Genomic DNA, 26149 nt, shown 5'->3' with positions numbered 1-26149 from the left:
TCCCTCCCTTCCTTCCTTCCTTCCTTCCCTCCCTCCCTCCCTCCCTCACAATCTCGCTGTATCATCAGACTAGAGTGCAGTGGCACGATATTGGCTCACCACAACCTCTGACTCCTGGGTTCAAGTGATTCTTCTGCCTCAGCCTCCCGAGTAGCTGGGATTATAGACATGTGCCACCACGCCTGGCTAATTTTTATATTTTTAGTGGAGACAGGGTTTCACCATGTTGGCCAGGATGGTCTTGATCTCCTGACCTCGTGATCTGCCCGCCTTGGCCTCCCAAAGTGCTGGGATTACAGGAATGAGCCACCGTGCCCGGCCCACTCTGTGACTTTTAGGTGGTGTGTTTAAACCATTTACATTCAAGGTTAATATCGACATGTGAGCTTTTCATGGTATCATGACATTGTTAGCCTTTTTTTTTTTTTGTACTTTCTATTGTGTGGTTGTTTTACAGGGTCTGTGAGCTATGTACTTAAGTGTGTTTTTATGATAGCAGGTATCATTCTTTCATTTCCATGTTTACAACTCCCTTAGGCATCTCTTGTAAGACTGGTCTAGTGGTAATGAACTCTCTTGGCATTTGCTTCTCTAGAAAAATGTTTGTATTTCTCCTTCAGTCATGAAGCTTAGTTTGGCAGGATATGAATCTCTTGATTATGATTTATTTTCTTTAAGAATTCTGAAAAGAGACCCCTCAATCTCTCCTGGCTTGTGAGGTTTCTGCTGAGAAGTCTGCTGTTATCCTGATGGGGCTACCTTTGTATGTGATCTGGCCTTTTTCTCTAGTGCCTTTAGGGCTTTTTCTTTGACGGTGACCTTGGACAGTCTGGTGAGTATATACCTTGGTAATGTTCATTTTTTTAAGTATCTCACAGGTGCTGTCTGGCTTTATTGTACTTAGATGTCTGTCTAGCAAGATTCAATAAATTTTCTTAAATTATTTTCAAGAAATGAAATATGTTTTCCAGGTTGTTTTCTTTTTCTCTTTCTAGGGAATGCCAGTAATTTGTAGGTTTGGTCACTTTACGTAATCTCATATTCTGACTCTCTTCACTTTTAAAAAATCTTTTTTCTTTATTTTTGTCTAACTGGATTGGTTCAAAAGACCAGTCTTCAAGTTCTGAAATTATGTTTTCTACTTTGTCCAGTCTATTGATAAAGCTTTCAATTGTATTTTGAAATTCCTTAGCTTAGTTTTTTTAATTCCAGAAGTTCTGATTGATTTCTTGTAAGATGTTTATCTCTTCCTTCATTTCCTGGATTGATTTAGAAGTTTCTTTTTGTTGATTTCAACCTTGAATCTCATTGAACTTCCTTGCAACCCAAGCTTTGAATTGTTTATTGTCATTTCTGAGTTTTCCTTTTGGTAGGAAGCATTGCCAGAGAGCTAGTGTGATTTTTTTGGTAGTGTCACTACATTCAGATTTCTCATGGTGCCAGAATTCTTGCACGGGTCCTTTTCATCTGGGGACGCTAGCACTTCTAATCTGTGTAATTATTTTTGTTTGGGTAGGATTTTTTCTTTTTCTTCCCTCTCCTGTATTTATTATTATTATTATTATTATTTTCTTCTTTCCCGTTCCCTCCTCCCTAGGGGGTGGACTGTAGAGCATGCTAGGTAGGGTCTTTTGGCTTTGCTTCTGTAGCCCTGTGCACTTGTCTGCAGGTTTTATATTGCGTGTGTGGTTTGACCTACAAGCCAGTAGATGGCGCCATGGGTAAGAGCGGGCTGTTGCCGGAGCTGCTGGCTGCGTGCTTGGTCCTTGTGTATTGGGCGGAGCTCTCGGTTGCCTCAGGCAATGGGCTGGTTTCCAGAGTGCACAGTAATGGGAGCTCCCTCCTCAGCCCTAGGGGTAGGGGACTGGGGGCACAAGATGGGTGGAGCCCGATAGGGAAGATCCCCCGGTCTTGTCCAGCTCTCAGTCCAGGTTTGGGAAAATGCCGGCAGCGTTTCCCTGTGTCTTTCTCTGACAGAAGTCTCCAAGTCTCGCCTCAAGTTAGCTCCAAGCTCTTCCTCTGCCGGCGGCTCGGATCTCCGGTGGAAGGAGGAGACGGGGCTGTCTGCCTGTCACACTGAGGCGCCACTCACCCTCCTGTCAGTCCAGTGCTGTCATGGGGCGCTCGCCTGCCTTGTCCTCCCCAGGAGCTGGGATGTCCTTCATAATTCCCGGGAATTGCCATTTTCTTTCTTGAATTAAAGCTCACAGAGTTGGTCTTTAGGTACTTGCTTGCTCTTTCCAAATGACTGAGACATGCTAAAGCCTGTCATCTGCCATCTTGGAAGAAACATCCTTGCATCCTTAAGAGAAGTGGCACTTGGTGTTGCTACATGGTGTTTCTACATTGCTGAATTCACTTTAAAATATGTGTATATTTTAAATCTACATTTGTATGTGAGACTGGTGTAAAGTTATCTTCTACTGTATTTGTGCAATTTTGGAATCAGTTATATTAATATACTAAATGAGTTGGGAATTTTTCTTTTTTACTATTATCCAAAAAAAATTATAAAAGACATGATTCATTGCTTTCTTATAGATTTAGTAAAAACCTCATCGTGTCCTTTTGTGGACAGGTGGTGAGAGATAATTTTACTGTAAATGTAACTTGCGTATTTTTACCTGTGATGCGGAGGTTGCAGTGAGCCAAGATTGTGCGACTGCACTCCAGCCTGCGTAACACAGCAAGACCCTGTCTCAAAAAAAGAAAGAAAATCAACTTAAAATGCACTCCTTGAATATTTCTGAGTGTATTTTTATACCACGTGTGTTCCTTGAACTTCTTTTCTTTTTTAGGAAGAACTGGAACTATGATTTGTGCCTTCCTTATTGCCTCCGAAATATTTTTAACTGCAGAGGTATGAAAGATGTTCTACAAACTTTGTCTTATGATAATTGAGTTTGCTAGTTCTGAAACATCACTGGTAGGACGTTAACATGATTATTTTAGTCATGATGCTTAGTAAAATTGTAATTAGAGAAGCAGTTTTTAGAAACTCTGTTTTTGATACTTTCTTGTTTACCATGCACTAGTTAGTAGCTGACTTAAGAATCTCTTTGGGCTGGGACAAGAGTGAGGTCAATGAGGTGCAAAATTTAAGGGAATGCTAAAAATTTCAATAATTAAAATAATTTTAGTGCAATATTTTAACAATAAAAATTAATGCAAAACATTTGTGATGTATACAATATCAACATTTTAAATAAAGACAGGACCTGTTGGGGAAGGACTAAGGTGAGGGGAGTAAAACCATGTTACACAGATAAAAAAAATTCAGTAATCAAGATGCTTCCCTCACTTCACCTGGCCCTGCTCTTACTCCTGCCAGTACCAGGACTTCTTCCTTCCTCATGAGAATAGTATCAAGCTTAATTAGATAACTCTAGCCTTGACCGTCCTCACAATTCTTAGGTAGATAAAAAGCAACATTTCACAACTCAAAACAAAGCCTCTCCTGAATGAAAGGTTTTGCTTAGTCAATACATGTGGAGTCTGTGACCTCTAGAAATTTCTGATAAGACAAGGTGGGCTGTTTCCACTTAAAGCAGAGTTCTCAGTCATTTTTCTTTCTGCCATTTTCTTGCTGAGATGCTGCCGTTTCCAGCAGCTCCACTCGAGTCGTTTGGCCGACGGTCTCGGGAAGAGGTGGTGGTTACGCTCAATGCCCAGCACTCCAGTTCCACCACCTTGCTTTCCCTAATTTGAGATACACAGATTTTGAAAATGGATGTTCTAGGATGGTGTTTTTCAAGCTATGGATCATGATTTATCAGTGAGTTGTAAAATAAAGTTACTGGGTTGTAACTGACATCTTTTAAAAATAAAGTGGAATAGAGCAGAATAGAAAATACCAAGAGGTTTAAATATTGGTGTGTGTGGGTGTCTCCTAGGTTTATTAATGGGGATTGCAGCTTAAAAAACCAAACGGTTTGAAAGTCATTGGCAGCTATTGATCCAGAGCCCTAGACTGAGATCCAGGGACCTGTATTCCAGGCCTGAGCTGCTCCTAACTGGCTGCAGCATCTCCAGGGCAGATTGCTTGGTTTTCTTTTGGTCTCAGTGTTGTCATTTGTAATATGGAAAGAAGGGTTGGACCAGATGCTTTCTAAGGTCTTTCCAGCTCTAAAATTTTATGAATTTGTGAATCCTTGAATGAGAGAAGTCCTAAATTTGTTATTTTGGGTAGCCTCTGCCCAAAGATCACTGTGGCCGGGCACGGGTGGCTCACGTCTTTAATCCCAGCACTTGGGAAGCTGAGGCAGGCGGATCTCTTGAGGTCAGGAGTTTGAGAGCAGCCTGGCCAACATGGTGAAACCCCATCTCTACTAAAAATACAAAAAATTAGCTGAGCATGGTGGTACACACCTGTAGTCCCAGCTACTCAGAAGGCTGAGGCAGTAGAATCGCTTGAACCCAGGAGGCAGAGGTTGCCTGCCACTGTACTCCAGTCTGGGTCACAGAGCAAGACTCTACCAAAAAACAAACAAACCAATCACTGACTTTAGGAAAGAAGGTGGGCGTAGAAACACTAAGGTACTTCATATAGGAAAGGAAAGAGTGCAAATGAACCATGGTTGGATTGTACCCTTTTCTTTTGTAGGAAAGCCTGTATTATTTTGGAGAAAGGCGAACAGATAAAACCAACAGCAGTAAATTTCAGGGAGTAGAAACTCCTTCTCAGGTAAGTTTTCTTTTAAAAAGTGGGAGTTTTTTAGGGGAGTGGGTTAAGATTGCCACCTGTTACTTGATTTCATTTTAGACTCTTCTTTGGTGATCAGGCAGCAGCAGTTGGGTGCCCTGCGACAGGCCTTGGTCCCTCCCGAGTCTGAGGGTCATGCTTCAGGAGCTGCCCACATTCTGGGGGCTTTGGCTTCTCCCCAGAGCATCCTGCTTTCTATTCTGTCCTGGTTATTGTTTGCGGAGCTCAGGAGTTGATTACTTCCCCAAAGCAGGAAGGTCCAGTACCCAAGGCTCCAGGACCCTGAAGTTTATCTGAAATCACCAGCCTTTGATTTCAATGTAAAAAAGATCCAAGTTCTTCACAAACCCTTACTAGGGCAATTCAACCCTTGCAAAACATCACAAAGACTGTTTTTGGATGACTCCTGGTACGTGTGTGTGTGTGTGTGTGTGTGTGTGTGTGTCTTTTCTGTGTGTCGGGAAGGTGTATTTTACAAGAGAAAATAAAAGGGGAAATAAACTTTCCAAAACCCCTTCCGTATACCAGACAGTATTGCACTTTCACATCTCTCATTTAATACCCATAACGCCTGTAGGAAATCCACACTGTTACTCTGTTTCTTGTTTTAGAAACATTTTGTTATGGAAAATTTTAATCATATACAAAAGTCCAGAGGATCATACAATATATCCTCACATAGTCATCACATTGCTGCAGCAGTCATTTCAGCCTGCAGCCAGCCACGTTTCATTCATTCTGTGCCCACTCCACTCACACCTCCCAGCCCCTCTCCACTCTTGCTTTCCCTAAATCTGAGTTATTTTAAAGGAAATTTCAGCCGTCAGATCATTTTATCCCGCAAGCATTTTAGTATGACCTTTAAGTACTCTTAAAACAAGCACAAACCTTAACATTTTCTATCATGTCTAAAAATATTATACCTTAAAAATCCTTAATATCAAATTTGTAGTCCATGTTTGTTTCCAAAATTGTTTTCAAATCTTTGAAAATTTAGTTTGTTTGATCAGAATTCAAACAAAGTCCACATATTTCATTTGGTTGCTGTGTCTCCTAAGTCTCTCTTAAGAATCTAAGTTCAGAGATTTCTCACCATTTTTTATTACTTGTAATTTGTTTATTGCAGAAACCAGGATGTTTATCCTATAGCATTTATAACATTCTAGACTTTGCTGAACTATTCTAAGAGTTGTATATTCACTGTCTCATTTAATATTCTCAGTAACTCTATGAGTAGGCACTACTATGATTCTCATCTTATAAATTAGAAAATTGAGGTTCAGAGAAAGTAACTTTTGAATCAAGGACTGAAATCTAGATGTCAGTCTCTGAAGCCCGTGCTGTGCACAGCCTCTCATTTATTTTGCCTTTTCTATGTTGCCCCTGAAACCGAAGTGAGAGTGGGTTGGGAATTCCTGAATAGATTTGGATGTGGCTGTAAATGAGTGTTTCTTTAAGTGGTGGGAGCTGAGTAAGTACTCTTGGCCCCGTTAGAGGAACTCTCTAACTACTGGCCCCAAACCTTGAGTTTGGGCCAGAAGAACTCAGCCTTATCCACTGATACTTTGCTCCCACACCCAAGCCCAAAACAAAACAAAACAAAGACAGTCATAGACCTTAAGCTAAAAGTAATAGGTGAATTTACTGAAGTGCAGCCCTAATCCTGCCATTTCCATGCTCAAAATCCATACTATGTCCCCACTGCCAATGGCAATAAACTACATGTTTCAACCTGGCACTCAGGAGCCGCAGTTTGACTTTTCCACCCTTTTCTTCCGCTGTGTGCATGCACATATCCCACACTCCACACATTTAGACTGTGTGCTGTTGTTTCCCAGCCTATGGACACTTCATACCCTCATGCTATTTCTTGTGTCCCTTTTCCTAGAGTCCCTTTCCCTTCTCAGCCTGAAGTCGTCTCTTGCTTTTTCAATTCTTAAAGCCCTTTGTGTTTCTTTTAGGGACTACGTCACTTCGTGTTATTCTCTAGTTAATTGAAGTGGTGATTTCTGTGTCCCTTTAAAGGCAAAGCCCATGGCTTACCCATCTTTCCACCCTTTTCTCATAGTATCTTCTTTGTTTGCAGTGAGTGCCTCCCATGTGTTGGTTGTATTAATTTCTACTACAAGTCCATGTTGTCTTAGGTTGTAGGAGAAGGAAGCATGGGAGTACACGCAGCTTGAGGGCCCTGGTGGTTTACAGCCCTTAGGGAAAGGTGGAGAATCTAGTGGCAGAAGCTAAGGGGATACTAGATGGAGCTCCTTCAGCAACTCTCCCCACACATCTCCCCATCCCCATTTCTTCTACAGTCCTGCATAGTTTCCCTAACTTTAGTCCAGAACTAGCACAACAAAGGCTGCAACTGAATCTTCTCTGATTCGCTGAAAAAGCAACATGGGACTCAGCTGCACGTTTGAGAGCTCTGTTGGCAAGACCTTAGGACAGAGTGCCCTCTGTGTCTGCTGGTGATTCTCAGACACCATCACATTCTGATCCTGCGCTGTGGGCCATTCTACTGACTACATCTACTCCTAAGTTAAGAACTTTCATGAGCCTTCCTCATGACTGGCCCTTTCTAAAGGAAAGTATGGCAGTTAGTTACTTTAATGAACATTTCCCAATGGGTAAGGAACAGTCTGTGAACTTATGAGGTTTTTTTTGTTTTGTTTTGTTTTTAATTTTTGAGACAGAGTCTTGCTCTGTCGCCCAGACTGGAGTGCATTGGTGCAATCTCAGCTCACTGCAACCTTGACCTCTTGCGTTCACGTGATTCTCCTGCCTCGGCCTCCCGGGTGGCTGGGATTATAGGGGCCCATCACCACACATGGCTTATTTTTGTACTTTTAGTAGAGACAGGGTTTCACCCTGTTGGCGAGGCTGGTCTCAATCTCCTGATGCCAGGTGATCCGTCCACCTTGGCCTCCCAAAGTGCTGGGATTACAGGCGGGAGCCACCATGATGGCCAACTTTTGAATTCTGAACCAGTTGATTCAGGACCAGAGCTCTTCAATACCTTGAAGAAAGAGTCAGGGGAGAGCCACTGTGAACAGCCTGCCCCAGGGAAGGGACAAGGCTAAGAGGATTCCAGGGCTTCCTTGTGAAAACAGAATTGAGGAAATGCAGAGTGAGGAAATTTTAGCTGTCAGGAACCAGAGAAGAATGACAGGAAACCTGCTACTGAGGTATGGAGGCATCCTCTGGGGTTTTCACTTACACCGTCTTCTCGCATGCCCAGGAAGCTGCTCTTCACCAAACCGCAAGCCTTCCTCCAACTCAGTCACAGCTCAGCTTCTCTCTGGACACTGATGATGCTGTAACTGTTTTGTTGTGCTGATTAGATGCTGTCTCCACCATAGGCAGCCGATAAACAGGACCTGGCTCCATCCTTGTTAACTTCCCCATTGCTCTGAACTCAGTATTTTTCCCTCGAGGTAGATAGTTGTGAGGCAGCATCCCGAAAAATGTCTGCTTATACAATGGCATCCAGTCAATGTTTTCTTAATTACTTACCTCCTTTACAAGCTTTATGCAAAAAAAAGGAATGCTGACTTTAGACTTTTCATCTCCGCTTAAAGTAAGGTTTCTGTTGCTTTTCAGAATAGATATGTTGGATATTTTGCACAAGTGAAACATCTCTACAACTGGAATCTCCCTCCAAGACGGATACTCTTTATAAAAAGATTGATTATTTATTCGATTCGTGGTAAGTGCTTTATGTATAATTGAAGGATTGGGCAGGAGGGCCAGTGTTCCCACTCTGGGAGGGTTTCGCTCATAGTTGTACATACCAATGATCTGACTCACACCTGTCGTCTTACATGTCCTCACACGTGATCTCCTCCTCCTGTATGCCCCTCCTCCTGCAATTGCCCATTGATTGCCAGCCCTTCGATGTTCTTCACTTTTTCTTTTCCATCACCAGTTTGGGGAACTTCACCCCTTCCCGTCTCTCTCGTTCTCCTTGCTCCTCTGGTCTCAACGCAGGGTGGAATTTTCAGGGCAGAGTGAGCCTCTGATGAGGGAGGAGGAGGAGGACCATGTGCCCTCGAGACTGCTTATTTCTCACGACCACCTCTAGTTCCGAGTTTGCCTTGGTGGAGGTGTCTCCAGATCTATCGTTTTCTCACCTTCTTTTAGAGGCATACCTTTTTCTCATCGCCTTGGGCTCTCCCTTTCCCCTCTCTCCTCCATCTGTAACCCTCTCACTCACAGCTCACACTCAGGGGAGGTGGGAAAGCAGATGTGTCTGCGTGGAAGGGATGGGGCCTCACCACTCCCACTGCCAGAGAGGTAGCAGTGAGGCAATGCTTCGGAACCCCTAAGGCAAACCTCTTCTAGCAGCCAGCTTGTGGACCTGAGATGGTGCCAGTGCTGGGTGCTATAGGTGCCATGGTGCCAGGATGCTGGTGTCCACACAGACAGCCTAAGATTTTTAGCCTTCTGAGTTTAGTTCTACATTTCACTGATTACTGGTCGACATCAATAGAAAGAAGTTCTGCACCTGGAATGGGAAAGCGGGAACTGAGGCAAGAAACTGTGATTTCTAATGACAAATGAATATCATGGTGTTAGTGAAAACAAAATTAAATGAAAAGAAAACAAACAGCATATGAGATGATCTATCAAAGATACTTAATACACTAGTTTATTAAGATATTTGTTTTAATTTTCTACCTTTAGTTTTGTACATATTTGAATTAAAATTAATGTCGAGAGGCAAGCAATAAAAAAATTAATTGACTGAGAAACCAAGTCTTTGAGGAAATGCTAAGGGAAGTGGGTCATTTGAATTGAAGAAAAGGAACAAAAAATCCTTTGTAAATATATACTGAACACCACGGGAATTTTGGATATAACTATCCTATATTTTATAGAGATTGCATCAGGAACTGGCCTTAAAGTAGGGCCAAAGTAGTTGAACTACAGTATTTATTATTAAGAATCATTATGATCAGAAGTCTGAAGAAAGCCACACATTAGCAAGAAAGGTTGCAAGTCACCTTCCCTGAATTTTCTTTTTCTTTTTCTTTTTTTTTTTGGAGACAGAGTCTTGTTCTGTCACCCAAGCTGGAGTGCAGTGGTGTGATCTCGGCTCACTGCAACCTCTGCCTCCCGGGTTCAAGCAATTCTCCTGTCTCAGCCTCCTGAGTAACTAGGATTACAGGCATGTGTCACCACGCCTGGCTAATTTTTGTATTTTTAATAGAGATGGGGTTTCACCATCTTGGCCAGGCTAATTTAGAACTCCTGACCTCAAGTAATCCACCCACCTTGCCCTCCCAAAGTGCTAGGATTATAGGCGTGAGCCACCGTACCTGGCCTACCTTCCCTAAATATTTTTTCTGGAAAGATAAAGTGATGAGATTCTAAGTCTTTGAAGCTGAACTATAGGTATTTTTTTTTCTCTTCTCCAGTCTTATAAAATCTGCTTTAGGAGACAGAACTTGGCTTGAAACCTTGTCTTTCAAAGACAAAAATCCATGCAAGACCAAATAAGTAACTACTGATAGATTGTTAGCTTGGATAATGTTTTCTCTGTTCAATCCATGATGTTAATTGGTGAGACATATTGATCTTCACGCTAACCAACCTACCTTTGTAATTTCATTTAGGTGTTGAAACAGGTGATGTATGTGATCTAAAAGTCCAAATAGTAATGGAGAAAAAAGTTGTGTTTTCCAGTACTTCATTGGGAAATTGTTCGGTAAGAGAAAACATGTGAATTGAAAAAAATCTGATGTTTGTTTTAAGGCTGAATGTCAAACCAGCAATGTTCACCTCCCTAAACTATCACTCACCATAAAGAGATTCCGTAACGCTTTCTGGTTACCATCAACTTGGTGTCACTGGGTTCGGATGCAAACCAGAGATAAATTAACCTGTTTGCTCGAAAGTTTTTTCAGGGTGCTTTCCAGAATTTATTTCTGTTCAGTGTTGCTTTGCCTTTCACACTTCCACAAACTCTGAGCATGTTCCCAGGAATGTATTAAGGATTTTAATTTACATATCTGGTCATTTTTAGCCAATTCTCTTCTTCTCAGTCATTTTATCTTTTATTAAATAGCACTCATTCTAAAATTTTAGTGTGCATGAAAACCACCAGAGCTTGTAAAGATTTACATTCCTAGGCTGTCCCCCCAAAGTATGATTCGGGAAATCTGGAATGGGGCCCAGGAATCATAGACTTAGCAATGTCCCACGTGATTCCAACTCAGAGGTTCTGTGGGAGAACCCTGTGAGAACAATGCAAGAGTGAATGAACTGAGGAGGGACCTCTTTATCCAAAGCAAAAGGGACCTGGGAGGCAATGTTTTGCTACAATGAAGAAATGCCTAAAACTATATACCTTTTCTGAAATAGTAAGAAAGCATCCTTCATGTCTAATAACCATAAACTTTTAGAATTCCTACCCAGGCCTTTGTCTCAAATTCTATTACTGCCCCTGTTCCCTGCCACCGCCTCCCCTCTCCGCCACCCACTTTTTTTGGCCTCTCCCGCCTGAGGGCGTTCACCCAGGCCTGACCTTTGCTTTCTGTTCTTAGCAAATGCTTTATTCTTAAAGAATGACCCATTCGCCTCGCTTCAACTGTTGCCTGTTCATTTACTGAACAGATATTTATGAGCGCCCACTGAGTTGTAGATGCAGGAGCTACAACATGAACAGTTTCTACTCCGACTCAAATGCATCAGCCAGTCTGGATTTTCAAGGAGCTTTCTCTCTGCTTCTGCAAGTGGCACCAGCATTCTTCCACTCAGGCCTTGGGCTTTGATTCTCTTCGCCTCGGCCCCTAAATCCAGTCAGTCATCAGTCTCTGTACATTATGCCTCTGACAATTTTCTGTGTTCTCCTTCCTTTCTGTTCTCACTGCCACTCATTGTCCAGAATCTCCTTTGCTCGTGCCTAGATTTCTGCAGCGGTCTCCTTACCCTTTCTTTCTCCTTATATAATGCAATGTATAGAGTCCTGAAATATGCATCCTGAAATACTGCTCTGACTGTGAAAAATTGTAGGTCGAGCAGAAGACACACTGTGTGCCCGTGGTCAGAGCCAGTTCACACCTTTCGCTCAGTGTCCTTATCTGTCAAATCAATATCACATCTCAAGTGTAATGGGAATTAAATTAGATAATATACAGAAAGTTTCTTTGTAAACTGTAAATCACTAAATAAGTGTTATGTGTGATCATTATCAGGCCTGTCTGTCCCATAGGAAATGCCCCACCATATTTTTCAACACCTTCACTCTTATTTCCTTGGCTCTTGAGCTCTTGAGATATAATAGCCCTAACTTAATACCTGAGCTTTTTCCCATCAGTAGCTTGACCAGCAGACTTCATTCCAAATAAACTGGGTCATCCCTTTTGGCTCTTGGAACACAACTCACAACTCTAATTTAGTTAGTTAGTTGGTTATTTCTTTCTTTCCTTCCTTCCTTCCTTTCCCTTTTTTTTTTTTTCTTGAGCCAGGGTCTCATTCTGTCGCCCAGGCTGTAGCGCAGTGGTGTGATCATGGCTCACTGCAGCCTCAACCTCCTGAGCTCAAGCAATCCCCCAATTTTTTTTTTTGATTTTTTGTAGAGGCTGGGACTCGCTATGTTGCCCAGGCTGGTCTCACACCCCTGGGCTCAAGCAACCTGCCCACCTCAGCCTTGCAAAGTGCTGGGATTACAAACGTGAGCCACACTGCCCGACATGGTTTGCTGTTGTTTTCCCAGTTTTTTTCTTTTATTTTTTTGAGACAGAGTTTCGTTCTTGTTGCCCAGGCTGGAGTGCACTGGCACAATCTCAGCTCACCACAACCTCCGCCTCCCGGGTTCAAGCGATTCTCCTGCCTCAGCCTCCCAAGTAGCTCGGATTACAGGCATGCGTTACCACGCCTGGCTAATTTTGTATTTTCAGTAGAGACGGGGTTTCTCTGTGTTGGTCAGGCTGGTCTCAAACTCCCGACCTCAGGTGATCCACCCACCCCAGCCTCCCAAAGTGCTGAGATCACAGGCAGGAGCCACCGTGCCGGCCTCCCAAAGTGCTGGGATCACAGACGGGAGCCACCGCGCCCGGCCCATTTTTCTAATTTCTACTTTGTGTTATTGCTGGTCTTTTTCCCTCCATTTGGACTGGATTCTGTTTTCAGAGCTCTTCTTCCTTTATCTAAACTGATTTATCATGCCCAATTCAGTTTCTACCTCCTTAATGAAATTTTCGCATTCTGCACCTTCTGTTAACTAGCCCCCAGTAGTGCGTAACAGCACACCCAGTCTTTGTCATACAGGTTGAGTTGTGTACCAATCTGCTCTTGTTTCTTATGTGTACAGCTCCCTGAAGGGGCCAACTGAGTCTGCACCTCCTTTTGTGTTTTCACAGGGCCTCCCGTAGACCTTTCCTATTGTGGGTGCCATTATTTACCTGAGAGTGAGTCAAAGAAATAGCTTCACTTCAAAGTCATTCATTCCAAAACTTGACCTATCTCTGGTCACTCCATCCAGCAGCCTGCATTGGCCAAGTTCAAAGATCCCATTGACAAACACAAGAGTTCTGATAAAACATGATGAGCAGGGGGACCCTACTCTCCCTCCCTTGGGAGGGGCGTGCAGGCCCAACCTCCAAGTGTTACAGACCCCCGTTGTTATTTTTTAAATTTAGAAAATAAAAAACCATGATGAATTACACTTTGCTTTTTGAATGTCAATGCTAGCTTTAAAATTGAGCTTCTTAATGTATTCTCAAAAAAGGCCCTAACACATGAACATCAAATGACACACGTTAAACAGTAACATTTAATTGATTAAAGTCTAATAGAAAATTCAATGCTTTTTAAAAGTGAAGGACTTTGGAAAAGTGGCTCATGGCCGAGCACGGTGGCTCACGCCTGTGATCCCGGCACTTTGGGAGGCCGGGGCAGGTGGATCACAAGGTCAAGAGATCGAGACCATCCTGGCCAACATGGTGAAACCCCATCTCTACTAAAAATACAAAAATTAGTTGGATGTGGTGGCACATGCCTGTAGTCCCAGCTACTTGGGAGGCTGAGGCTGGAGAATCACTTGAACCCGGGAGGTGGAAGTTGCAGTGAGCTGAGATCATGCCACTGCACTCCAGCCTGGTGACAGTGAGACTGTCTCAAAAAAAAAAAAAAAAAAAGGGTCTCATGATAACTCTCAAACATGTTGGCCTTTAAAAGACATTAACAACAGGTCGGGTGCAGTGGCTCATGCCTGTAATCTAGCATTTTGGGAGGCCCAGGCGGGCAGATCACTTGAAGCCAGGAGTTTGAGACCAGGCTGGCCAATAGAGTGAAACCCCATCTCTACTAAAAATTCGAAAATTAGCTGGGTGTTGTGGCATGTGCCTCTAGTCCCAGCTACTCGGGAGGCTGAGGCACAAGAATCACTTGAACCTGGGAGGCAGAGTTTGCAGTGAGCCGAGATCACACCACAGCACTTCAGCCTGGGTGACAGTGAGACTCTGTCTCAAAAAACAAAACACACACACACACATATAAACAACAGTATTGCAACTAGAAAAGGTTATTCATAATTATTTATACATGTGGTGATTGGGCTGTGAAACCAAAAGTACTTGATAAATATAGGACGTCATGATAAGTGAAAAGGAACTGCATTGTTACCATTATCTAGGTTCATAGTTCTCAGCTCCATGTGTTCATTCGCAGATACTGCCTGACATTGAAACAGACAGAGTGTTAATTGATGTATTCAACGGTCCCCCTCTGTATGACGACGTGAAGGTACAGTTTTTCTCTTCGGTGAGTGATCACAAAATAGCCTCTGCCATTGTTCTTGTCTGGTCTAATGATTTTATTTAAGATTTGCTTTACTACAATTCCCAACAGGGGAGGGGGAGCAAAACAATAAATCAGATCTATAACAAATTTTTTTAAAGGAGCATATGTAATGTAAATAGTTTTTGTTCATTTGTTTTTTTCTAAATTGTAAATTGTCTACATTTTCTAAATTTACATGTATTCTCAAATACAAAACATACAAAATAAACAAAAAAAGTAAAAGCCAAGATGCTAAAAAAAACCCAAAAAAACCAAAAGGTATGTTTTACTGCATAGCAATGATTACGTTTTGTTTTGCACCTTTTTTAAAAAATTAAGAAATTGAGACAGGGTCTCACTCTGTCACCCAGGCTGGAGTGCAATGGCGTGATCATAGCCAACTGTAGCTTCAGCCTCCTGGGCTCAAGCAATCCTCCCACCTCAGCCTCCTGAGTAGCTGGGAGCACTGACTGGAAAGAGAGTTAGGTTTGGGTGACTCAGTTGGGTGAAACAGAGAAGGCAGCACAATACAACACATGAAATAACCAAAGCAGTTTTTTATTAATTCCAGAGAGAAGAGGGCAACATGCTTTGCAGGGCCAGCTGGCAGGGGGATCCATCCAGGAGACCTGTGCTCGACTGATGGGTGGGGAGCAATAGTGAGAGAGAGGGAGGGACCTGAGAGTGGAAGCCTTTATTGGGATGTAAGGTGCTACCTGAGCAGGTTTCCTGTGGGGAGGTCTAATTTGGTTTAATGCAAGCAGCCATGAGTCACTGATATATCCACATGGTCCCTGCAGAGTATGGGGGTCTGTGGGGTGAGTCAAGTAGGTTATATCTAGCTGTCCCATGATGAAGTGGCCACCAGGAGAAGGTTGCATGAGGCAGATACCAGGATCAGTCACATGGAGAAACTGGGAAGTGGTGAACTGGAAACTGCTGAGGGTGACTGAACCCCACTTCTAATATCAGAAAGTCTAATTTATATTTAAAAGGGATGCTGAGGCAACAAAAAAATTATAAGAATTCACTACAGTATACGTGGGTATATGTAGGCATAGGTCTTTAGCAGAGTCTGTTTGGCACTATCGAAACCAGATTGAAATATCAGCATTTAAGTTAAATACCTATCATGGGAAAAATACTATTCCTTGAAAATGTTGATACAAACAGCAAGAGAATACAATAGCATTTTCTTCAAGCCTCCTCCTTTGTGTCTTGAGTATATTGTTATAGATTGCAGAGTGCTACATATTTAATGGTTATAATTGTTTGATAAATATATAAAGGAATAAAGGAAGGAACTTTAATTTCTTTGGAATGATTAGTTCTTGGTATCAGTTTTACTTTGAAATTTTTTTTTTCCTTTTAGAATCTTCCTAAATACTATGACAATTGTCCATTTTTCTTCTGGTTCAACACATCTTTTATTCAAAGTAACAGGTATGAATATAATATAAACCCATAGAAACAGCCTAATCTTCAATGTCTATGCATAAAGTGTAATGGCAAGTCTTTTGCTGGTTGTCATAAACTTAATTTATAGAAAGCAAAAAATCCTTGAGCCACCATTGTCCATTGCCTTACTCCTCTTACTTTGGTTATTTTAAGAATACGTTTGTTCTTGAGACCCACTGTTGCAGTATCCTCAAGGTGCATGCCATAGGACTGTGTTATGAATTCAGAAGTATTATAATCAGATCTTAAGTGGGGTAGAAAATTCCTCTTAGAGAAGTTCAGTATGAGTCTACTCAGCACCTTCAATATGTCACGTCCCTGTCAGTAGGTGCTGATTTACCAATGACGAACCACCACCAAATTTTGTGCTAAAGTAAGGCAGGACCTAGGGAGGCTTCAGCTAGCTGAAAAGCTGACTGACACACTTTTATCTAGGAGAAGTTACACGACACAGTATTAAGGAATACAGCTAAAAAATATCATTAAGTAATAGTCTATTTAAATAGCCATTTCAATGTGGCTTTCTAAAACTGAATTGGGAAAACTTTCTGAAAATGATTAATTGGGCTTGGAGATTATTGTTCCAAAAAAACCTTCTACCATACTTGGAAACTCATTTCTCAGTCGATACAAGTTCTCCACTATAAGTAGCATTTGTTTTGTGATGGTGAAAAATTGAGATTTTTTTTTTGTGTCAACCATACTCTTCAATACAAAAGGACAACATTTTTTTGACTGATTTAGGTCAGAATTGAAAAGTGGCTATGATTATATGTGGCATGAATTGAGTTATTGTTACATCCAGTGCTAATCTTTTCTTCAAATGTGAACTGGATCTAGTAACTCCTTAAGTCCAGCAAGGCAACGGTAAATTAAACCTCTGGCCTCCACACTTGCAATGCAAAACATTTCATGGCTTTTGATACAGTGAACTTTGGATTTGATGGAAATTTTTTACAAGTGTTTTTTTTTGGATGCATACAAACAATAAGCTTTTCTTCTGANTTAAATTCACGTACTACTTGGTAAACCTGTTTTTGTTACTTATGAGATTGTTGTTTAGCCAAAAACGCTAACTTCTATCATTTAGAACACGAGGCGTAAATAGGTTAACCAATTTACGCCTAGTGTTCCATTATTGGAACTCTCAGCATGTGGGAGTTACATCCCACTGCTCAAGGTCATTTCCAAGGTCTGATTGTCAAAATTCAAAAACTTGCAAACCTCACACATAAATTAAAAGAGATACAGTAGTTTATTACTGGGTTTTCATTCATGTCTGTCCTGACTGATTTCTGTCACATTTAGAAATGTAGATATTTAATTAAACTTGGATGCCATTAATTCCATATAAAGCAGTGGTAAGAGAGTCAGCATGTGTTTCATGTGCTGCTGAAGATTCAAGTATTTTTAAGTCTCACTAAAAAGGTGGAAGGAGCCAACTGAGACACAAAAAAGGGGCTGAGGTTCTATTCATGCTGAGGTTCTTTTTTTGATTCTTCCAGCTCTAACGTGGGTACCCAACTGCATGGCTTTTCCGTGAGTCCCGAGAGAAAATGTAATAATTTTTTTTTTCTATTCTTAGGCTTTATCTACCAAGAAATGAATTGGATAATCCACATAAACAAAAAACATGGAAAATTTATCCACCACAGTTTGCAGTGGAGGTACTTTTTGGTGAGAAGTGACTTACAATTACGTTGTAGCTGGATCCGATTAAGTATAGTTCCCCCTTCCCCTTCTGGGAAAGAATTATGTTCTTTCCAACCCCTGCCACATGTTCATCTGTCCTAAATCTTCCTTGATGATATATCTATATTTATATATGTTTACATATGTTCTTGATAAATCTATTAAATATATAGAGATAAAATGTCAGTTTTTTTTTTTTTTAAGGCACATACTTCACAGTTTCCATCTTGTATTTACATAAATTTGGAACACAGTATGCAGGAACATTCAGCATCATTTTGAAGAACTTTGAAATAGAACTTTCATATCAAAAACTTGAGATATTTAAAAATTGTGATTGCCTAGCACCCACTTACTTACATATTTTTGGTCAAGTATTTATTCCCTGCTGTGGTTCACATTTGTAATTTCAGATTGATTAGAAAGCTAATTTATATATTTTTCTTCCCCTTCATTTACAAACTGTTAACAGATTGGCAACAAAGACTAAGTTTTAAATCCGGAAGAGAGAAATGTTTCATACAGGCAGTCCCCCAACTCCCAGCACACCCTCTCTCTTTCCAAACATTCAATAGGTAGCTTACTTAACAAGCTTCCTTTAATTACACACAGACACGGGGGTTGGGGTAAGAAGATTGTGGTAAATATGAAGGATAAGTAATCTTTGGTAACTTCTGCTTTTGTATAAAATTGTAAGTGAAGTCAAAAGAAATATGTGTTCTTAGAGTAATCTAGGTGTATTATTTTGAAATCCACTACTCCTGCTCACAACCAGCTTCACCTAAGCTTGGGGGAGCTCTGAAGGGAGGTTACCTTTTCGTTACAAACACTGGTTAGCCTTATGTCTACAGGAAACCATTATTATTTCCTCTTTGGTGCTGGATGCTACTTTTTTTTAACAAATTTTTTATTTGTATTTTTTATTTTTTGAGACAGCATCTCACTCTGATTGTCGAGACTGGAGTGCAGTGGTGTGATCTTGGTTCACTGCAGCCTCAACCTCCCAGGCTCAGGTGATTCTCCCACCTCAGCCTCCCGAGTAGCTGGGAGCACATAGGTGCATGCCAGCACACCCGGCTAATTTTTTGTATTTTTAGTAGAGACGAGGTTTTGCCATTGTTGCCCAGGCTGGGCTCAAATTCCTGAACTCAAGCAATCTGCCTGCTTCAGCCTCCCAAAGTGCTGGTATTACAGGCATGAGCCACCATGCCCAGCCTGTGGGTGTTACTTTATTCAAATACCTTTTTTGCCACTGTATCTTCAGGCCGTGATTATCCTTGAAAACGTTCTATTTTGGCTTTATTGACATTATTCTTATTTGCATGATTTTCCTTTTATTGGCAAGGCCCTCAACAATCTAGACCAAGATGAGTTCATCAGGAAATGAAAGGTAACAACTGGTAAGGAAAGTGTCACTGCTAACACACGATATACTCATTTCTGAAAAACCCTGCACTCTACAGAAAGCACTAAAAGCAGCAGCAGTTCATGAAAATACAGGGTTTGAGAGTTCAGGGCAAATCTCTCCAGCATAGCAACTTTGTAACCAGCACACTAACCGCTCGGACCACCCACGTCAGCAGCTCAATGTCTGGAGTTTGCCATAAGAGCTTTTAATTTTGAGTGGAAACAAAATACTTGATATAAGGGCTGTGGGTACCAGAGTGGCACAGAGGAGAGGAGAGCCCTGAGCCATGGTAGGCATGGAAGGCAGCAACCTGCCAGGAGCCAAGAGCCCCACTAGGCTGGTGAGCGGCCTCCCTGCGGGTGATTTTTTTCTCCTCTAAATATTCCAAAAAAAGTTCCAACTGCCAGTGCAGCAGCAGCCTAACTAAAGGCCTTTTCCTTTACTCCCCTGATTTGGCTCCCCTTTGAGGAAAAGATCATAGAACATACTTTCAAATTCCTTTCATGTTAATATTACACCATTCATATGACAGAAACATGTGTAGGCACAACATAGGTTATACTATTTCTTTAGAATTCACACAGCAATAATCTACAGAGGGCAGATTATGTCCTGGGTTTAGGTGAATAGGGAGGAAAATACTTAGCTGGCTCAGTGAAGATTAAAATCTGTCTTTTTCAGTACTAGAAATACAGGAAGGAAGGAAACGCCCTTTTTTATTTTAAGAATTTCACTTTTTGAAATAAGATTACCATTAACGTTTCTCTTCCCCAGACCTCCAAGACCCACCACAATTTCTGGAAATTATGAGTTGTCACACTATTCTGCTTTTGTTTATTCAAGGAAAACTTGTTTAAGGTCTCTTTGGGTATTGCTTTCTTATAATACAAAATGAATGATTCTTTGAACAACTCAAGAAACTTAGATCAGAATGATACTCATGTTTTAAATGTTTTAACTTTAATTTTACATATGGGGGTATGTGTCCAAGTTTGTTACATCAGTATATTGCACCCTGGTAGTGAGTGTAGTGCCCAACAGGTGGTTCTTCAACCCGCACCCCTCTCCCTCCACCCCCTCTAGTAGTCCACAGTGTCTGTTCCCATCCTTATGTCCAAGAGCACCTGTTGTTTAGCTCATAAGTGAGAACATGTGGTATTTGGTTTTCTGTTCCTGCATTAATTTGTTTAGGATAATGGCCTCCAGCTCCATCTATGTTGCTGCAAAAGACATGATTTCACTCACGTTTATGGCTGTGTAGAATTCCACGGTGTGTATGTACCACATTTTCTTTAACCAGTCCACCACCGATGCGCACCTAGGTTGATTCCATATCTTTGCTATTGTGAATAGCACAGCAATGAACATATCAGTGTGTGTCTTTTGGTAGAATGGTCTTTTTTCCTTTGGGTATATATCCAATAATGGGATTACTGGGTCAAATGGTAGCTCTGTTTTAAGTTCTTTGAGAAATCTCCAGACTGCTTTCCGCAGTGGCTGAACTAATGTACACTCCCACCAACAATGTATAAACATTCCCTTTTCTCTGCAGCCTTGCCAGCATCTGTTGTTTTTGACCTTTTGTTAATAGCCATTCTGACTAGTGCGAGAAGGTATCTCATTGTGGTTTTGATTTGCACTTCTCTGACAATCTGGACATTAGACCTTTGTTGGATGCATAGTTTGCAAATGTTCTCTCCTGTTCTGTAGACTGTCTGTTGACTTTGTCGATCGTTTCTCTTGCTGTGCCAAAGCGCTTTAGTTTTATTGGGTCCCACTTGTCAATCTTTGTTTTTATTGCAATTGCTTTTGGAGACTTAGTGAAAAATTCTTTCCCAAGGCCAATGTCAAGAAGGGTATTTCTGAGGTTTTCTTCTAGGATTTTTATCACTTGAGGTCTTACATTTCAATCTCTCATCTATCTCCAGTTAATTTTTGCATCTGATGAAAGGTATGGGTCCAGTATCATTATTCTGCATATAGCTAGCCAGTTACCCCAACACCGTTTATGGAATAGGGAGTCCTTCCCCCATTGCTTGTTTTTGTCAGCCTTGCAATATCAGATGGCTGTAAATGTAAGACTTTATTCTGGGTTTTCTACTCTGTTCCATTGGTTTATATGTCTGCTTTTGTGCCAGTACCATGCTGTTTTGGATACTATAGCCTTATAGTTTGAAGCCTCCGGCTTTGCCCTTTTGCTTAGATTTGCTTTGGCTATGGAGGCCCTCTTTTGGTTTCACATGAATTTTAGAATACTTTTTTCTAAGTCTGTGAAGAATGATGTTGGTAGTTTGATAGAAATAGCACTGAATGTGTCAATTGCTTTGGGCAGTATGGCCATTTGAATGATACTGATTCTTCCAATCCATGAGCATGGAATGTTTTTCCATTTAATTGTTTTCTCTGATTTCTTTCCGCAGTGTTTTGTAGCTCTTGTAGAGATCTTTCACATCCTTTGTTAGCTGCATTCCTAGGTATTTCATTTTCTTTGTTGCTACTGTAAATGGGATTCTGTTCTTGATTTAACCCTCAGCCTGGACATTATTGGTGTATAGAAATGCTGTTGATTTTTTTTGTTGTTGTTGTTGTTGAGACGGAGTCTCGCTCTGTCGCCCAGGCTGGAGTGCAGTGGCCAGATCTCAGCTCACTGCAAGCTCTGCCTCCCGGGTTTACGCCATTCTCCTGCCTTAGCCTCCCGAGTAGCTGGGACTACAGGCGCCGCCACCACGCCCGGCTAGTTTTTTTTTGTATTTTAGTAGAGACGGGGTTTCACCGTGTTAGCCAGGATGGTCTCAATCTCCTGACCTCGTGATCCGCCCGTCTCCGCCTCCCAAAGTGCTGGGATTACAGGCTTGAGCCACCGCGCCCGGCCAATGCTGTTGATTTTTATACATTGATTTTTTTATTCTGAAACTTTGCTAAACTGGTTTATCAGTTCTAGTAGCCTTTTGGTGAGTGTTTGGTTTCTGGATAGAGAATCATATCAACAGCAAAGAGAGATAGTTTGACTTCTTCTTTTCCTATTTAGATGCCGGTTCTTTCTCCTGCCTGAGTTCTCTAGGTGGGACTTCCAGTGCTACGTTGAATAGGAGTGGGGAGAGTGGGCATCATTGTCTTGTTCCATTTCTCATGGGGATTGGTTCCAGCTTTTGCCCATTCCGTAGGTTGGTGGCTGTGGGTGTGTCATAGATGGCTCTTATTATTTTGAGGTATGTTCCCTTGATGCCTAGTCTGTTGAGGTTTTTAACGTGAAGCGATGTTGGATTTTATCAAAAGCTGTTTCTGCATCTATTGAGATGATCATATGGTTTTTGCTTTTAGTTCTGTTTATGTGGTGAATCACATTTATTGATTTGTATACGTTGAACCAGCCTTGCATCCCTGGACTGAAGCCTTCTTGATTGTGGTTTATTAACTTATTGATGTGCTGCTGGATTCTGTTTCCTAAATTTTGTTAAGAATTTCTGTGTCTATGTGAATCAGAGTAATTGGCCTGAAGTTTTGTTTTTGTGTGTTTCTCTGCCAGATTTTGGTATTAGGCTGATACTGGTTTCATAGAATGAGTTAGGGAGGAGCCCCTCATCCTCAATTCTTCAGAACAGTTTCAATAGAACCAGTTCCAGTTCTTTGTACATCTGGTAGAATTCAGCTCTGGCTTCATCTGGTCCAGGGCTTTTCCTGGTTGGTCGATTTTTTATTAATGATTTGATTTTGGAACTCGACATTTGTCTATTTAAGGTTTCAATCGCTTTCTAATTCAATCTTGGGAGATTGTATGTTTCCAGGAATTTATCCATTTCCTCTAGATTATCTAATTTGTGTGCATAGAGTTGTTTATAGTATTCTCTGAGGATCTTTTGTATTTCTGTGGGATTGGTTGTAATGTCATCTTTGTCATTCATGACTGTACTTATTTGGCGCGTCTCTTTTTTTCTTTGTTTAGCTATCAGGCTATCCATTTTGTTTATTTTTTTGTAAAAACTATTGGTTTCATTGATCTTTTGTGTGGATTTTTGCATCTTGTCTTAAAAAAAAACAGCACTTCAAAAAGCACTTCATTCAGTGCTTCTCTAATTTTAGTTATTTCTCTTCTGCCAGCTTTGGGGTTAGTTTATTCTTTTTTTCTAGTTCCTTAAGTGCAATTCAGATTTTCACCTCGGAGTTATTCAGGAGCAAATTATGTAATTTCCATGTATTTATGTAGTTTTGAGAGATCTTCTCGATACTGATTTCTGCTTTTGTCACACTGTGGTCAGAGTGTGTGCCTGGTATGATTTCAAACTTTTTTAATTTATTGAGGCTTGCTTTATGGCCAAGCATGTGGTTGATCTTAGAATATGTTCTGTGTGCACATGAGAATGTATCTTCTGTGTTTGTTGGGCAAAGTGTTCTGTAGAAGTCTATCAGGTTCAATTGGTCAACCGTCAAGTGTAAGTACAGAGTTTGTTAGTTTTCGACCTCAGTGATCTACAATTGCTGTCAGTGGGTTGTTGAAGTCTCCTGCTGTTATTGTGTGTCTGAATCTTTCCGTAGGCCAGGAAAAGCTTGTTTTATGAATTTGGGTGCTCCGGTGTTGGGTGCGCACACATTTAGACTAAGTCTTCTGGTTGGATCGTGCCTTTATCATCCTACAAGGAATGCCCTTCTTTGGCCTTCATTTTTGTCGGTTACAAATATGTTTTATTTGGCTGGGTGTGGCGGCTCACGCCTGTAATCCCAGCACTTTGGGAGGCCGAGGCAGGTGGATCACGAGGTCAGGAGTTCGTGGCCAGCCTGACCAACATGGTGAAACCCTGTCTGTACTAAAAATACAAAAATTAGCCCGGTGTGGTAGCACACCCCTGTAATCCCACTTATTCGGGATGCTGAGGCGGGAGAATTGCTTGAACCCGGGAGGCGGAGGTTGCAGTGAGCCGAGATTGCACCACTGCACTACAGCCTGGGCAAGAGAGCGAGACTCCATATTTAAAAAAAAAAATCAACCGCTTAGAATAGTACACACATTAAGCAGATCCTACATCTAGAATGGGTTAAGCAACCATTTATGAGCATCTTCATGAGGAAATGATCACCTCTGGGTTTTTCTGGTAATATTTGAAATAAACATGGAACCGAACTGTATTTCCCTCAACACATAACTGTCCAAATTGCATGTGCAAGTAGAAGTTTATGTAAAGGCCCTGACAGAGCTATACTCAGCCTTTTGAATTAGGCACAGAAGGCTGCTGACCACTCTCTATTTTACCAAGGGAAAGAGAAGTGACTTCTCTATTTCAGTACAATTATGGGCAGAAATGATATGATGCAAAATAGAGGTTCTTCCATACGATTTAAGATGTAGGGTAGAAGGGAAGACAGAAAAGCAAAATCCCCAAGAAATCAGAATAACTTCACGCTGGTCTTGTACTCCAAGAAACCCTGAGATGAACCGTAGTCCTCAAACCCCTGTCCTCGGCTCAGGCCCTCCAGGACACTTCGGTATGCATCCAACTGGCTCATCATTGACTTCCTTCTATACTCGCAGGCCAAAAAGAGTGCTCCATTGGCAGGAAATGCTCGAATCATAGTAGGTTTCAGTCCAGAATATAAGGCCATTATTCCTAGAAGACAAAAGGGCAATCAAAGACTGCAGCAATCCCTCCTCTGGGGACACCCAGGCAGCTGCAGAGCACAGGTATATTTACACAGGCAAATCCAGACGAGTGCTAAAACCAGCAAGTCATGGAAGGACGCATCCCCAGCTTTCCCTAAAGAGACCAACAGAAACAAGGACAAGTACCAGGTCTCCTGGCAAAACTGACTGATGCTCAGGTAACACCCCCCAATTCCATGCTTGGTTCACTCTTAGGATGCGGATGGGGCAGAGCTGAGGCCTGAGACGGCCAGACAGAGGCAAACATGGAGAGAGGGGGCTGCAGCTCTGCAGCTTCACCTGGGCAGTGGCAAGAGCACCAACCTTGAGGCTGTAGACTGGTTTATAGTATTAGTACTGCCCAGGGTGGTTATGAAGACAATTAGATAAGGGAGGTATAAGTACTTTGTAGAACTTTACATGTTATACAAATTTAAGGGAGGATTCCTATGAGTAATAGACAAGGTGTCTGTGCTCTATTTGGGACACAAGTTTCTGTGTTACTGTTCTTTCTTTTTACAATCAAAACAGAGAAGTTCTTATCTCAGATTTGAAGATGTATACTAGATGCTGGAAAACAGGTGTTTACTCACCTTCATTTTCACAACATTTATAAAGGTTCTGAGAAATCCTGCCTGTTTTCCAGACATGGAAAGAACTTGAATTCTGGATTTGATACAATCCACTGGGTATGCTGCAAGCCAGAGGCAAATCCCGCCGACTCCATCCGCCGCTTAACATCGAAGGGACGGGGCCGAGAGAAAAAAAAAGCAAATGGTATTTTGTCTCGAGAACAGCTGATGTGACATTTCCAGAGGTCAATGTAGTAATGGCTGCAGGTAGGTGAAAATAAAACTGCTACTGCTGCGGAATACAGTTCTTTGAGGAAACTGCCAGAGCTCTTGGTACCAAGCTCTAAGAACACAAGTGTTTATTTGGTAGCCCAGGTCTACCCCTGGGTCTTGCCAAGTACAGGAAGCCCTAGTGAGGGTTATATTTAGTTTGGTCACTGAGGTGTTGATGGCTGGCCCACACGAACCAGGAGGCCTCTAGCTGAGTGGCAACCCCTTACGGTGGGGAGAAGACAGGCCAAACACAATCTACGTCTTTTTTCAACTTTCTCACTCTTGAGTATTTTAATAGCCCTGATTCTTCCTTTACCATTTAAAGCCAAAATTGTTTTTATTAAACATAGCAGGTACGTCTGGGAGCTTGTCTAACCCCAGAATAGATTCAACACACTGAGGGAGATGGTAAGAATAACTAGGTAAATACGTTTGCATGGACAGCAGTGGGGTGTGACGGTGTTTGCTCCCTGCAGCTGTGGTTTCTGTGGCTCCTCTGCTCTTTGTGCTCTCCTCCCCACATTGGTGGCTCCATCTGGCACAGGGAAGCTTCTGGATGCCAGAAGGTAACATGGGGGTAGGCAGTTGATAGCACCCCACCCTCCAGGCTTGATAATTTCCTTAGGACAGGG

At 41.8% G+C, this 26149-nt stretch overlaps 1 protein-coding gene across 8 annotated transcripts in view; it reads left to right on the top strand.

The window, feature by feature from the left end:
* The window catches only part of LOC108538306 (phosphatidylinositol 3,4,5-trisphosphate 3-phosphatase TPTE2), a 66345-nt gene extending 40903 nt beyond the window's left edge, over window positions 1-25442 (top strand). Inside the window, exons 9-17 of one of the 8 annotated variants that reach the window (XM_017886349.1) lie at window positions 2799-2860; window positions 4604-4684; window positions 8300-8405; window positions 10315-10406; window positions 14372-14464; window positions 15855-15925; window positions 17526-17617; window positions 24729-24851; window positions 25319-25442. In XM_017886349.1, the coding sequence (XP_017741838.1) occupies window positions 2799-2860; window positions 4604-4684; window positions 8300-8405; window positions 10315-10406; window positions 14372-14464; window positions 15855-15925; window positions 17526-17617; window positions 24729-24844 (713 nt within the window). In that variant the 3' untranslated portion in view covers window positions 24845-24851; window positions 25319-25442. Of the gene's footprint in view, window positions 1-2798; window positions 2861-4603; window positions 4685-8299; window positions 8406-10314; window positions 10407-14371; window positions 14465-15854; window positions 15926-17525; window positions 17814-18977; window positions 20390-24564 lie in introns of those variants that run through there. The other 7 variants (XM_017886372.1, XM_017886381.1, XM_017886341.1 and 4 more) reach the window with 7 other exon arrangements.
* The last annotated feature ends 707 nt before the right edge of the window (window positions 25443-26149 follow it).

The sequence above is a fragment of the Rhinopithecus bieti genome, unplaced genomic scaffold (assembly GCF_001698545.2).
Source record: "Rhinopithecus bieti isolate Rb0 unplaced genomic scaffold, ASM169854v2 scaffold_1014, whole genome shotgun sequence".
NCBI lineage: Eukaryota > Metazoa > Chordata > Mammalia > Primates > Cercopithecidae > Rhinopithecus > Rhinopithecus bieti.
The sequence above is the reverse complement of the archived record's forward strand: the minus strand, read 5'-3'. Positions and strand labels throughout refer to the sequence as shown.